The 15814-nt window shown below is 45.9% G+C and overlaps 1 protein-coding gene across 2 annotated transcripts in view; it reads left to right on the forward strand.

The window, feature by feature from the left end:
* LOC120979487 (probable endonuclease 4) overlaps positions 1 to 15814 on the forward strand; it is a 66513-nt gene that overhangs the window by 11492 nt on the left and 39207 nt on the right. The window contains exons 5-9 of one of the 2 annotated variants that reach the window (XM_040408268.1): positions 1584 to 1745; positions 1836 to 2045; positions 2121 to 2303; positions 5393 to 5524; positions 5621 to 5725. In XM_040408268.1, the coding sequence (XP_040264202.1) occupies positions 1584 to 1745; positions 1836 to 2045; positions 2121 to 2303; positions 5393 to 5524; positions 5621 to 5725 (792 nt within the window). The remainder of the gene's footprint in view (positions 1 to 1583; positions 1746 to 1835; positions 2046 to 2120; positions 2304 to 5392; positions 5525 to 5620; positions 5726 to 15814) is intronic. The other variant, XM_040408269.1, reaches the window with a different exon arrangement.

Consider the following 15814-nt stretch of genomic DNA (forward strand, 5'->3'; position numbering starts at 1 on the left):
TACATTCCTTAGCCCAAAAACACATTCAGATGATAGATCCACTTAAAGTAATATTCCAGGATTGACTTATTTTAGAAAATACCCCCCCACACTAGCCCTGTCAAGGAAAGCATGCATTGCTGCTCTCTGCCACAGGGTTATGCGGTCACAGCTCTGTGGTTCCCCAGCTTACTTCACTGCACTTTGATCCCCTTTCGTCATGAAAGGGGTCACGTGCACTGCTGCAACCTCAGTGGTGATGTGTCCCCCATGTATCATGTCAAAGGGGGACACATCACCTTTGTAGCCAGTCATTGCTAACCCAAGCTCCGATCCTTTCTGTGGCCACTCTCTCCCTGGCTGCTTTGATTGACAAGGCCTGGCAGTGGCAAAGAAGCCAGGGAGGGGCTGGCAACAGAAAGGAGTGGAGCTTGGGTGTAACCAAAGCAGTGGTGACACCCTCATTGCATTAAAGGCCTAATTTGCATACTAAGACAAATTATCATAACTTGGGGACAGAGCCTCAGATCAACAAAAGAGAAACAGCATTTTAATCAGGTGAACCACGGCTAAGTGTCTATGCAGAAACTTGGATAGGGAGATCACTGCTGACACATTCCCTTTAAGGGCTCAAGTAACTCAGGGTATTGTTTACATGCAACAGATTCATTTCATATATTTCTGTGACTAAAAATCCATATAGTCAAAGTTGCTGTGGGGCCCGATCTCAGAAGAAGGACTAATAGATTTTATTGTCAGGGCCCCTTCAATAGTATAATACAATGACATGATATACAGTATAAATGTGTAGGAAACGGATGGAGCTATCTTGACTAGTAACAGGGGTGCGGTTTGCAGGGTGGGAGGTGGGGGACCTTGGAGCCAGTTATTTCTAGTTACGCCACTTGGCTCGTCCATTACAGTAGTGATCCATGGATTTCAGCTAGCAGTGTAGAATACATCTTTTCTACCACCGTGTCGCTGCAAGGAATATGAGGACTATGCAGTAGTTTCAACTGGTAGTAACAGCTGTTTGCAGCAGCACCCCTTCCTGGCATGAGAACTGTTATTTAGTAAGGAGTAGTCCAAATTGGATAACCTCATTAAAGGCACAACCATGATAACAACCAAGTTATATGGTCACTTATAGTTATACTCAAAAATCATAGAGGTCAGAACTTAAAGCGGGTTTACACAGCACAATGTTATAGCCGATTGTTGGGACAGTTGGCTGCTAGTTCACTGATCTCCTTCACAGTATGAGGACGAGGGATCGCTATTGCTGTCACTCATCCCCATACATGATCTGCTGCCCAGAAATGATAATTGGTGTGCCTGCACGAACCACAGGATCACCCAATGAACGAGCGTTAGATGGGCAGATTGTTGGGAATGAGTGTTCGCAGGAATGGTCATTCCCGAGAATCTGCCCGAAAATTTGGCCGTGTAAATCCGCCTTTAGTCTAGATGTTGTTTGCACATTATGTCTGTGCTGAATATATAGATGCATTAGTAATAACTGAGAAATATGTAACCACTGTAGGATATTGTGATATGTGCCATTTAGGATCAACTTAAATGTTCTCTATTTGTTCCTCATTTAGACAAGTGTAGAAACCAAACATCTGAGAGAGAGAAAAGAGTGAACAAACCCAAAAATGACACCACCAAGAAGGTAGAGGAAGAAGTGGCCGAGGCAGCACCTAAGCATTTGCACCTTAGTTTGAGCTCTCACAAGTATGTAGGTGCACATGTATCCATTCAAGGTACGTAAAAGTGCATTTCGGGAATAAGTGACGGATTCAATTACCCTCCATCATACAGTATGTACGCTGTCTTCTTTTATGAGGGCACAGGAGGACTGTGGAAAGCAGCACTAGAGGCCAAACGTATGGGGGCCAGAGCATTTGGTCTGTTTCTGAGGTCTCAGAGAACCTGGAACAGTAAACCCCTAGAAGATGAGGCTGCTGAGAAGTTCAGGAGAACATGTGATGAGTTGGGCTTTGAGTCCCGTTATATACTGCCACATAGCCCATATCTTATGAATCTGGGCTCACCTAAGCCAGGTATACTTAAAATGGCTATAGTTTGATATATTTTTTCCATTATGTGCATGATGTAGTCTCACATTTTTTTTAAAGATGTGTTTCAGAAGAGTCGTGCTATGCTAGTTGAAGAATTAAACCGGTGCCAGAAGCTTGGCCTTACATTATATAATATTCACCCTGGATCCCATATTGGTGAAATGCCAGTCGACAAGTGCCTAGAACTCATTGCTGATGGCATAAATCATGCCCACTCACAAGTTCCTGGAGTTACAGTCGGTAAGGAAATAATAAAAAAACAAACTCGCCAATTTACGTTCTTCATGATAATCAGAATAAATCCCTGGATCTGTTATAAAAACCAGTACTATCCAGAATGGCACCCAGGCTTTATTTTAATTCAAACCGTTAAAGGGGTTATCCAATAGTACAAATACCCCCTACAATACCCGGGCCCCTCCTTTAGACCATACTTACCTGGTCCCTGGCACCCACATGGCCATCGGTGCATCTACCCATCGTGTGGATCAAAACATCCGGTAACGGGGGAGTAGTCAAGTAGCACCCACTATGCTAGGGAGGCTGGTCACTGTCGTGGCCTGCTATCGGCAGCTCCCCCTGTTGCAGGATGTTTTGTTCCACGCGACGGAGAGATGCAACGGTGACCGTGCAGGAATCCGGAGGAAAGCAGATGCTGGGGACCGGGTAAGCATCGTCTATAGGAGGGGCCAGGGCATTGTGGGGGCTATTTGTACTATTGGATAACCCCTTTAAAGAGGTATTCTGGTCTTTATTTTATTTTTTTGTTTAAATAATAGGAAATTATACAATTTTCAAATATACATGTATTTTAAATTTTGCTAACATACCTTTCTTTTATTAAGTTGTTGACCCCTATCTGCATAGTAGAATGGTTTAGTTCATGTGCCAGTTAGTCCTGTGTAATGTATCCATGGCCTAACTGAAACATGGCATCGGTTATGTGACATCCCATTGAGGCTACTTTCACACTCGCGTTTTGTGCGGATCCGTCATGGACAGATCCGTTCAGATAATACAACCGTCTGCATCCGTTCAGAACAGATCAGCTTGTATTATCTGTAACATAGCCAAGACGGATCAGTCTTGAACACCATTGAAAGTCAATTGAGGACGGATCCGATTTTCTATTGTGCCAGATTGTGTCAGTGAAAACGGATCCGTTTGGCTCAATTTCATCAGACGGACACCAAAACGCCTGAGCAGCTGGCGTTCCCATACATCAGTTTTGATCCTTCAGCACAGGAGTAAGATGCCGCTGTCACTGTGCAGGGAGGGGGTTGAGGTGAGCTGTGTGCATAATTAGTATAGTGTAGTGTTTCATCATAGTAATTCTGCCTGTGCTGATAATGAGATGACTGCTGAAAAGTGATCTCTACAGAACAGGAAGTGTCAGACTGTTGTAAGCTTGCAAATTTGAATTGTGACAGGAAAATTAAAAAACCTACAATTTTTTAAAATATGCTTTATAAAATAAATGCTCTTCATTTTATGAAGATACCATTCCATTTACCTCGACAACACCCTGCTGAAAAGTATTTCGTAGCCTTAGGGCTCATGCACACGGCCGTGTTCCGTGGCCGAGAGCGGTAACCTGGCTGGGATTCCTGCTGACAGCAGGAGCGCACAACGTCATTGGTTGCTATGACACCAGCGCTTCATGCTACCGCTGCTGTACAGTGATACACTCGTATAGATCATACCAGTGTATCACTGTACAGCAGCGGCGGCATGAAGCGCACGGCGTCATAGCAACTAATGACGCCGTGCGCTCCTGCTGTCAGCAGGAATCCCGGCCGGGTTACCATGGACCGCTCTCGGCCGCGGAACACGGCCGTGTGCATGAGGCCTTTCAGGGCCAAAACTGCTGTAACTATCTTGGTAGCAGGCACAGCAGTTACCTGAACCCTGTCCCTGCCAGTGGTGAATCTCATACATCCTAACAGGTAATCATCAGTAATAAGGACAAAACCCTGTTCACATTCTATGGAAAAAAAACACAGATTTTAGGGCATGCTGCAGATTAAAAATAAATAAAACAAAAATATTTATATACATATCACAGATTTCTTTTGGATTTTTGCTGTTGGTCTATAATGCAAAAAGGTGAAAACTAGGGCAAAATCTGCATGTAGCACTTGCATATTTTTCTGCAATTCTGAAGCCTTAACCGCAGCAGAAATTATCCACCATATACTGTATATGTTGACTAGGAGCTTATAGAATAGTAGGCTTAAAGGGAAACTGTCACCGGGATTTTGGGTATAGAGCTGAGGATGTGGGTTGCTAGATGGCCACTAGCACATCCGCATTACCCAGTCCCCATAGCTCTGTGTGCTTTTATTGTGTAAAAAAACCGATTTGACACATATGAAAATTAACCTGAGATGAGTCAGAGCTTGAAAATATGACTCTTTTATGTTAATTTGCAGATGTATCAAATCGGTTTTTTTTACACAATAAAAGCACACAGAGCTATGGGGACTGGGTATTGCAGGTGTGCTAGCGGCGATCTAGCAACCCATGTCCTCAGCTCTATACACCAAATCCCGGTGACAGGTTCCCTTTAATGGATGAGAGCCATTGTCTAACAGCTTTCCTTTATTCACCTGGCACATTAGTGATATCATATAAGTTCTGTCAGCACTTTTTCCCACATATGTTTATTGATGACCTGTCCCCAGGATGCGTAATCAGTATCTGACCGTGGGAGTCTGACACCTGGGACCCCCGCGAATCAGCTGTTTGAGAAGGCACCAGTGCTTGCAGTAGCGCTGCGGTCTTCTCTCAGCTTTGCCTAGGCCATGTGATGTCATGTTCATTGGTCACATGGCCTAGACGCAACTAAGCCCCATAGAAGTGAATGGGGCTCAGCACTATACCAAGCACAGCCGCTATACAATGTACGGCTCTGTGCTTGGTGAGCAGGGAGAAGGCCTCAGCGCTACTGTACAGTGGCGCCTTCTCAATCGTTTTTAGTCATTTCACTAAATGCCGCCTCCAGCTTGCCTTCTTCTATGCATCCTGGTGCCATCTCCTCCCTATCCAAGCAATGCACACACATAAGACCATCCATGTGATGTAACAAAATGTGATTTATCAGATGAGGCCACCAGCTATTCTGTGGGATTGGACCAGACAGGTGTCTTTGCTCCCCATGGTCTCAATGAGCTTTGGGATCCCTTTCATTGGTTCACTGATTGTCCTTCCTTGGGTCACTTTTAGTGCAGGTATATTCTACCTATATGTTTCTTTTTCCATGTGTATTGCTTGTCCAATAGCTTTCTGCATATTTTATCAGCCTGTGTATTGTTTTGTCATCTCCTCAGTGTTAGAAAATATGAGCTGTCAAGGCAGCACGGTTGGAGGTCGCTTTGAGGAGCTGCGAGGAATCGTTGACCACGTCAAGGATAAGTCTCGTATTGGCGTGTGCCTAGACACATGTCACGCCTTTGCTGCTGGTGAGTTTTATGCCCATAAATCCTGTCTCTCCTCCCGTATATCTCTTTCACAGATGGTGACATGTCAATGCTTTCCCTCGGACCCTTTTGTTTCAGGTCACAACTTGTCAGAAAAGACCGGCCTCCAACGTATGTTAGATGAGTTTAATAAGATTGTTGGGCTTTCATACCTGAAAGCTGTCCACCTGAATGATTCCAAAGGTCAGTGGCTTAATTTTGCAGATTTTCCAGTGCTAAGTGGTTCTTTCATTTCTGTTACTCTGCTGCTGAAGTGGTAGGATCTTCTTCGCCACACGTTTAATATATAGCCAGTGTTTCATGTTTGAAGCCCACAATGCTGAATACCTTCATACATTCTAGGACATCTTTAATCACCTCATGACATTTATGAAAAAGTCATGGCTTAATACAAAACACAATGAACACTACCCACCTAGAGTTGTCACAATGCCTGGTGTGACCAGTAGGGGGAGTGCTGTCCCTGTACTTAGGGTTTTCTCTGTTGTGATATGTTATAAAGATTGAATTCAGTAACTTATTATGTTACTAGTTTCCAAAATGGAGGTGAAACTTGTCACTACCTTTTGGGTACTTACAAACATAAATTTGGTCCTGGCGTTTTTTACCTGTAAAAAAACCCACCAGAATAAGTATTTTTTTTGGCACCTGCGTTTTTTGCTGTGTTTGTGTTGTATTTTCTGGCATTTTATTCCACACAGTGGGGCTTACCACAAGCATTTTCTTCATGGTGTTTTTCCTCTATAGCGAAGATGATGTCAAAATGCCTGAAAAAACAACAAAAGTTCCGGCATGCAGTGTTTTTGAAAAGAAGCCAGAAATGCAGCAAGTTGGTTCTGTGATTAGCACTGATGCCTTGCAGCGCTGAGATCCTAGGTTTGAATCTGATCAAGGATAACTCCTGCATGGAGTTTGTATGTTCACCCCGTGTTTGCATGGGGTTTCCTTCCGGTGCTCCATTTTACTTCCACACAATAAAGACACACTAAGGACAGCAGGTGATGTTAACGTCTGTAAAGAGTTGTGGATTACATCAGCATTATATACAGTGGCATGAAAAAGTTTGGGCACTGTTACTCTGAAAAGTCAACCAAGTTGAAGATGAAATGATCTCCAAATGGCATAAAGTTAAAAATGAAACACAGCTTTCAACATTTTGATCAATGTCAGTATATTATTTTGGTTTTATACACTTTTAGAGTGAAAAGAAGAAAAGAGTACCTTGAAAAAGTATGGGAACCCAAGGAGATTTGAGCACTCTGATAACTTTCACTGAGGTCTCAGACCTTAAAGGGGTTCTATACCTTTTTCTTACTGATAATCTATCCTTTGTACAGGTCATCAGCATCTGACTGGCAGGGGTCCGACACCCGGGACTCCCGCTGATCAGCTGTTTGAGAAGGCAGCGGCACTTGCGTTTGCATTCCTGCTTTTAAATAGCTTGTTAGGGTTAAGGCTTGTTCACGATCATCTTTAGGAAAGGCCAAGTGATGCAAATTTCAAAGCTTTATAAGTACCCAGATTCCACTAAACTTGTCCCAAAAAACAGCAGCCATGGGTTCTTCTAAGCAGCTGCCTAACACTCTCTGAAAATGAAAATGGTTTAGGCCCACAAAGCAGGAGAAGGCTATAGGAAGATACCAAAGCGTTTTCAGGTTACCATATACTCAATTCGAAATGTAATTAAGAATGACAATTAACAGGAACAGTGAAGGTCTGGAACTCGAAGAAAAATTTCAGAGACAGCTGTTCGTAGGATTGCTAGAAAGGCAAATCAGAACCCCCGCTTGACTGCAAAAGATCTTCAGGAAGGTTTAGCAGACTCGGGAGTTGTGGATTGTACTGCTGTTCAGCTACACCTGTACAAATATGGCCTTCATGGGAGAGTCATCAGAAGAAAACCTGTCTTGCGTCCTCACCACAATAGGGAATGTGTCAACTTGATGCCTTTTGGAGACTATTTCATCTTCAACTTGCTTATCAGCGATAACCCATGATTAATGTTACAAAATAAAAATCAGACATCATGCCAGTCTCTTTCTAACTAAGCTAGAACCAGCCCTGTACCTCACATGGATCCAGAGATCTCCCCATTCATTGCACTGCTAGGTTTACATTAAGCTGGCAGCTCAGGAAGAGATGTCTTTTCTGCTGCTGCTAAGGAGGTGTGTCCATTCTGCTGCAGCTCTCTCCCTATCACAGCTCAGGAGACAGTTGAAGGATGAAACTGAGCATGTGCGGCCTTCTCAGTGATCCGGACAAAGAAATAAGAAAAAGAATAAAGAGCAGGTGGCGCTATACAGATACATTGTATTAAATAACTCAGTGGCTATGCTAGATTTTTAATTACATGCAATTACAGGTGCTGGTTTGAAAACTGTACACTATTTTTTGTGGGACAACCCCTTTAACTGTTCAAAGTAACAGTAATTTTGACCAGGGGTGCCCAAACTTTTGCATGCCACAGTAAGTGAGTAAAAAACACCAGTGTCAAAAAAAAACACTTGTATTTTCCTATCGCCCATGACAGCACCACCGGAGAGAGGAGGATCCGCCCCCCCAGAGACAGGAAACTCTCCTCCCCTTCAGTGTGGTTTCCTGTCTCTGATGGGAAGCCTGCAGCGTGTGTGCATGGATCCTTCCCTCTGGTGGCTCTCCCCTACTAACCTGCGAGTCCCTGGTAAGTTTGGCGGCATCAGGTGGTGCGCTAAGGGCAGGCAGAGGCACAGCTGAGCTCCGGAGGGGGCGGTCAGTGTGCGGGAGCTCTGGAGACGCAGGCAGCATCGTTGTATGTGCCCGGAAGACGAAACGCCGGCCACCGGGGGAAGAAGAGGAGTGGCTCCGGCTGTGAGCAGGCCGTGAAGCGCTCCTGAAGTCACGTGACTGGCTTCAGTGCGTCAGCGGTGACGTCATCTCCAGGTGCCCTATGAGTAGAGCGCGAGTTTCATCGGCGGGGTCTCTCTTGTGACCTGGGCTGAACTTCACTTCTGCAGGTATGGAAGAAGACAAGCTTTCTGAGGAGCCTACTGTCCCTCGTGCTCCGGTTAGGCCCAAAAGATTTTTTCAAAAAAGAAGAATAAGGAGTGCGCCTTATGCAGAGTGGGGTTATCTTCTGACTGGGATAAGAAATTGTGCCAGCCCTGTATAGATAAGACGGTGGCTGAGGAATCCCCCTCTTTTTACAAGTGCCTGCAAGCATTAGTCCGCTCGGAAGTTAACGCGTCCCAGGCTGCCAAAAGACAGCAAAGACCTAAGCGTAGAGAGTGCACTGGGGAACCCCTTTTGTCGGACGAGGGGGAGGCCCCTTCCTCGGTATTTGAGCCCTCTGATGTTTCATCTCAGACCTCTTCTGGGGAGGAAGAAATGGGGGGGGGGGGGAGACCCTGCTTCCCTGTAGAAGACACTGAAAAACTCCTTAAAGCCATTCGCTCGACCATGGGCATAGAGGAAACTCTGGAACCCCGCTCATTTCAAGATATTATGTTTGGGGGTTTGGAATGCAGACAACATAGTACTTTTCCAGTGCATAAAAATGTGTCGGCTCTAATAAAAGGAGAGTGGAGAAAACCCAATAAGAGGGTATTTATATCAAAGAATCTTAAACGTAAATATCCTTTTAAAGATGAAGATTCTGCCTCTTGGGATAAGGCACCTAGGATTGATGTGGCTATATCAAAGGTCTCCAGGAAGACGGCCCTACAATTTGAGGATACAGGAATATTAAAGGACCCTCTGGATAAAAAGGCGGATGCCTTTCTTAAAGGTGCTTGGGAGGCATCGACCTCCTCTTTTAGGCCCAGCATAGCCTCCACTTGTACAGCCCGGTCTCTTATTGTCTGGTTAGCAGAGCTAGAGTCTCAGTTAAAAAATAGGTTCCCCCGGGAAGATATCTTGACCTCCCTCCCTACGATTAGGAAGGCAGCCGACTTTCTGGCGGATGCCTCAGCTGACTCAGGTTGGCAGCCAGATCGGCAGCTTTATCTTACTCAGCGCGCAGAACGCTATGGCTAAAAAATTGGGGATATTGCTTCCAAATCAAAACTCTGTGGAGTCCCATGTGAGGGGGAATACCTTTTTGGTCCGAGCTTAGACGATCTTCTGGACAAGGCGGCAGACAAGAAGAAGAAGTTTCCTGGTTTCCAGGGATCTTTTTCTTATAAAAATAGATTGTCTGCCTTTTCGTCCCTTTAGGGGTAACCAGGAACAGGATATAAAGGCCAGGGAAGACCGTTTCAGAGGTTAGAGGAAAAGCAGGAACTTTTTCTTTAACCAGTCCTCCTCGGATAAGAGAAAGCCAGACCAGCAATGATGCCAAAACTCTGGTAGAGGGCAGACTGAAGGACTTCTTAGCAGAATGGAGGAAAATTTCTTTAAGCCCTTGGATTCTAGATACCATCGGCAGGGGCTTAAAATTAGAATTCCTTCAATCTCCTCCTGCCAGATTCTTACCAACTGTCGATCCATCTTCAGCTCTAGGAAAATCAGTCATAGAGGAAGAGGTGTTAAAATTAGTAGAAAAATCGGTTTTAACCCCGGTAACAGAAGAAGAAAAGGGGAGGTTCCTAAGGGTGGCAATCTATCTAAAAGGTCAACTGGAACATTTTCAATTTCAGGCTTTCCCTTTCGGCCTTTCCATGGCCCGAGGGTGTTCACAAAGCTGGTGGCGGAAATGGCGGCCCACATAAGGGAAAGGGATATTCTCTTTATCCCTTACCTAGACGACTTCTTAATTGTGGGTCAGACAGAAGAAGCCTGCATATCAGCAGTATCAGAAGTCCGGTCCATTTTAAACAAATTGGGTTGGATAATAAACAAAGAGAAGTCAAGACCCCATCCAGCAAGGAGGCAGACCTCCCTGGGCTTAATCCTGGACTCATCTCTCCAGAAATGTTTTTTACCTACAGAAAAGGTGGATATCATTCAAAACAAGATCAGAAACCTGACCAGGAGACCAGTTACCTCAATAAGAGCAGCGATGTCAGTTCTCGGCTCCCTCACGTCTTGCATCCCTGCAGTAAGGTGGGCCCAGCTACACTCCAGAGCCTTACAGTGGGAAATCCTGTCCAATTGGAAGGGAAGCAGGTCCTTAGACTCAAAACTGAAGATCTTAGTCCAGACCCTCCAGAAGCTATCCTGGTGGTTAGATACGGAGAATCTTATCCGGGGTGCCCCGTGGAAGACGGACAGGTTAGTTTGCCTGACCACGGACGCAAGTCCTTGGGGGTGGGGAGCCCACATTCAGGGAACTTCCTTCCAGGGTCGTTGGGACCCCTTACAGAGAGTAAAGTCCTCCAATCTAAAAGAGTTGATGGCGGTCGGCCTTGCAATGAGGGCGTCCCTCCCAAAAATAAAAGGAAGAGATCTAAGGATTCTTTCGAACAACAGAACTGTAGTCTCCTATTTGAACAAACAGGGAGGGACAAGATGCAGAGCCCTCATGGAAGAAGCTTATGTATTTTTGGATCTGGCAGAGAGAGTTTGCACCTCGATCTCAGCAGTTCACATCAGGGGTGTGGAAAACCCCTGTCTCAGGGGAAATGGTCTCTAGACCCTTTCATTTTCCAGAAAATAGTGGATCTTTGGGGCATCCCAGAGATCGACTTATTTGCTACCCATTCAAACAAGAAGGTGCAAATATTCTATTCCCTGAACCAAGCGGGATCCCCTTGTGGGATAGATGCCCTGGCGCAGGAGTGGAAATTCCGCCTGGCTTATGCCTTTCCCCCTCTTCCCCTAATTCCCCGGGTTTTACGGAAAATCAGGGAAGAGCGGGCCACAGTAATTCTAATCGCGCCCTTCTGGCACAGGAGTCCTGGTTCATGGGGCTCCGGACCATGTCGGTCTCCGATCCCTGGGTGCTTCCGACGGTCCAGGGCCTTCTGAGCCAGGGACCAGTAATGCATTCAGCCGTGGACAATTTACACTTAACGGCTCAGATGCTCTAATCTCTACCCTGCTAAAGAGCAAAAAAGAAATTACAATAGAGATTTATAGCAGAATTTGGCACAAATTTCTAGATTTCGCCCAGATCCAATTGAGGGACATTCCTTCAGTTGCTCCTCTGCATACTATCCTTGAGTTCCTTCAGAATGGTCTAGAAATAGGTCTAGCAATCAGTACCCTGAAAGTTCAGGTCTCTGCCCTGTCCGCTCTGTTTAAACAGAACATAGCCGGAAGCCCTTGGGTTTCCAGATTTTTCAGGGCCATGGAGAGATCTTCTCTAGTTTTGGCTCCGAGGGCCCCCCTGGAGTCTAGAAGTGGTGTTGAAAGCATTATCTGGGCCCCCCTTTGAACCCATTGATTCCATCTCAATTAGGCATCTAACTTTGAAGCTGGCCATTTTGATAGCTTTGACCTCCGCCCGCAGGATTGGTGAGATCCAAGCCATTTCCATCAACCCTCCGTACACTTTAATCTTAGAGGACAAAGTCATTATTCGTCCTGACCCGGCTTTTCTTCCAAAAGTCGCCACCAAATTTCACCCTTCTCAGGAGATTATTCTTCCTACCCTTTTCCAAAATCCTTCCTCGGAGGAAGAAAAATCTCTTCATTGTCTAGATGTCAAGAGAGCCCTTTTGGCCTATTTGTCCTCTACTTCTTCTTGGCGGAAGTCTTCTTCACTCTTCCTGCAGTTTCAGGGGAGGAACAAGGGTTCAGCTGCCTCAAAAAGTTCTATCTCGCGGTGGGTCGTTTCTGCCATTTCCTTATCCTACCTATCCTCGGGGTTGTCCCCTCCTGTTGGTCTGAGAGCTCACTCGACCAGGGCGGTAGCTGCTTCCTGGGCAGAGAGGTCTTCAGTCCCAATCGAGAGAATTTGCGGGGCAGCCACCTGGTCTTCACTTTCCACCTTTTTTAAGCACTACAGGCTGGACTTGAGCTTTTCTGGTGATTATTCCTTTGGTTAAGGGGTTTTTCTCTCTACTTCCCACCCTTAGGGATTACTCTAGTAAGTCTCTGGTGGTGCTGTCATGGGCGATAGGAAAAAATGGTATTACTTACCGGTAATTTGATTTTACAGAGCCCATGACAGCACCCTGGTTTTCCTTCCCTGGTGGTCCTTCTATACTGCACGGGTGTTGCAAAAAAAAAAAAAAAAAGTTTAATTACATGTCTAACATATGTTAGCGGCCTTTCTCCGATACTTGGAAAACTCACTGAAGGGGAGGAGAGTGTCCGCCCATTTTATTTTGCAGGTTTCCTGTCTCTGGGGGGCGGATCCTCCTCTCCGGTGGTGCTGTCATGGGCTCTGTAAAATCAAATTACCGGTAAGTAATACCATTTATCCTGCGTTTCATATTTCCCATAGACCTTCAGCTAACATCTGGAGCAAAAAATGCAAAAGGTCAGAAAACGCCACTAAAAACCTGTGTGTGAAACCAGTCTTAAAGCTTGACATGGGACAATTGAGCAGGTGATTGTCGGGAAGGAAGCGTTTACTTGTCAGTGAAGGAGGCCGCTGCATTTACATACAGAGATCTCCTCCACAGTATGGGGAGGAGCGATCATTTATGCCATCGTTCGTTCCCATACATACCATATTTTTCGCCCTATAAGACGCACTTTTTCCCCCCCAAAAGTGGGGGGAAAATAGCAGTGCGTCTTATGGGGCGAATGCTGCTGATTTTGCCATATTTTCGATGCCGCGCGGCGGGTTTATCAGCTGTGAGGGAGGAGGGGCTGGGGGCCTCAATACTGGGGGCACTTTATGAATGAAGCAGGTGGCACAGGCGCGTGACGTAGTGACTTACGCTGCCAGCGCCCGTCCTCCCGGCCTGCCTCCTCCCTCCTCTCTGCTACCTACCGAGCGCTTGTAGTTGTAAGTAGCGCTGATTATGCGATTACCGGTATATACATAATTAACTATTACAGATACGATTATACAGTGAGCGGGGCCCGTGTAGTAGAATACAGTCACTGCACGGGCCCCGCTGTCATTCTAAGATGCTATATATGTGTCATCCACAAATCCCCCCCCCCATAACTGTCATACACAGATCCCCATAACAGTGCCATCCAGAGACCCCCATAAGTGTCGCCCACAGATCCCCCGTGAGCGTCGCCCACAGATCCCCCGTGAGCGTCGCCCACAGATCCCCCGTGAGCGTCGCCCACAGATCCCCCGTGAGCGTCGCCCACAGATCCCCCGTGAGCGTCGCCCACAGATCCCCCGTGAGCGTCGCCCACAGATCCCCCGTGAGCGTCGCCCACAGATCCCCCGTGAGCGTCGCCCACAGATCCCCCATGAGCGTCGCCCACAGATCCCCCATGAGCGTCACCCACAGATCCCCCATGAGCGTCACCCACAGATCCCCCATGAGCGTCACCCACAGATCCCCCATGAGCGTCACCCACAGATCCCCCATGAGCGTCACCCACAGATCCCGCATGAGCGTCACCCACAGATCCCCCATGAGCGTCACCCACAGATCCCCCATGAGCGTCACCCACAGATCCCCCCATAACAGTTCGCCATCCACAGATCCCCCCATAACAGTTCGCCATCCACAGACCACAATTAGTTCAAAACCCACCAAAAGCACACCTATTGGTTCAAAATATTTTTTTTCTTATTTTCCTCCTCAAAAACCTAGATGCGTCTATTGGGCCGGTGCGTCTTATCGGGCGAAAAATACAGTAATCCTTGTTTGTTGGCGGCAAAGACTATTTAGATGGCACGATCTGCTGCCTGCAAATTATGATTTAGGTTACTGCACAGATGAGCATATTAACCGATAAATTAGTGAAACACTCGTTCATCAGGTAATTGGCGGCACCTTTACACTGCCAGATAATCGCTAAAGTGCGTTTATATGAATGCTTGTCAGCAGTTATCTGGCCGATTCTCGCCCCGTGTAAAGGGGCCTTTACACGTGTGCATTATTAGCATTTCCCTTCACCTTTGACAAGTGCCAGCAGTTTGCATAAAAGAACATGAAAGTGAAATTTCAGTGAGGCAAGACCACCTTCCTGGTGCTTTGTGAAGATGCTTTCTGAGATATCCAGTTGATGGTCTATGGCTTGGACTGCACAGTGATCATGGTCGTATGCATGCGCTTTAACAGTGCCCTGTACCATGAGGGCAGCATGGGAAACTTTCATTTCCTACTGTTGCCCGGCGGTTTATTAGTTTTTACTGGATGAACTAAAGTATCTACAATTCCTTATTTACTAAAGGTGGCCAAACATCTTAGATAGTCGTCAGCCAAATGGTCTTTCAATCTACAGCTATTTCTTCGGACCCCCCCCCCCCCCCCCCCCCCTCCATATAAACGTATGCTCGGCCGTGTATGCATGTGTTTTCAAGTGAGAGAGGGGAAAAAGCTGTCAGATATTCTGGTGGTTACTTATATACCGTGAGAACAAAATATTGGGCATTGAATCCAACATCACTGATCCTTATTTCTCCGACAACTTCTGTTGGGAAAAGAGCCAGGACAAATACATGTTAGGTTGGTTGGCCAGTCTCACCAAAATTGGGAGGTCCAGAAGAAACAGAAAAAACATAGAAACATAGAATGTGTCGGCAGATAAGAACCATTTGGCCCATCTAGTCTGCCCAATATACTGAATACTATGAATAGCCCCTGGCCCTATCTTATATGAAGGATGGCCTTATGCCTCTCCCATGCATGCTTAAACTCCTTCACTGTATTTGCAGCTACCACTTCTGCCGTAAGGCTATTCCATGCATCCACTACTCTCTCAGTAAAGTAATACTTCCTGAGATTACTTTTAAACCTTTGCCCCTCTAATTTAAAACTATGTCCTCTTGTAGCAGTTTTTCTTCTTTTACATATTCTCTCCTCTTTTACCTTGTTGATTCCCTTTATGTATTTAAAAGTTTCTATCATATCCCCTCTGTCTCGTCTTTCTTCCAAGCTATACATGTTAAGGTCCTTTAATCTTTCCTGGTAAGTTTTATCCTGCAATCCATGTACTAGTTTAGTAGCTCTTCTCTGAACTCTCTCCAAAGTATCAATATCCTTCTGGAGATATGGTCTCCAGTACTGCGCACAATACTCCAAATGAGGTCTCACTAGTGCTCTGTAGAGCGGCATGAGCACCTCCCTCTTTCTACTGGTAATGCCTCTCCCTATACACCCAAGCATTCTGCTAGCATTTCCTGCTGCTCTATGACATTGTCTGCCTACCTTTAAGTCTTCTGAAATAATGACCCCTAAATCCCTTTCCTCAGATACTGAGGTTAGGACTGTATCACTGATTTTATATTCTGCCCTTGGGTTTTTACACCCCAGGTGCATTATCTTGCAC

Source organism: Bufo bufo, chromosome 9 (assembly GCF_905171765.1).
Source record: "Bufo bufo chromosome 9, aBufBuf1.1, whole genome shotgun sequence".
In the NCBI taxonomy this organism is placed as follows: domain Eukaryota; kingdom Metazoa; phylum Chordata; class Amphibia; order Anura; family Bufonidae; genus Bufo; species Bufo bufo.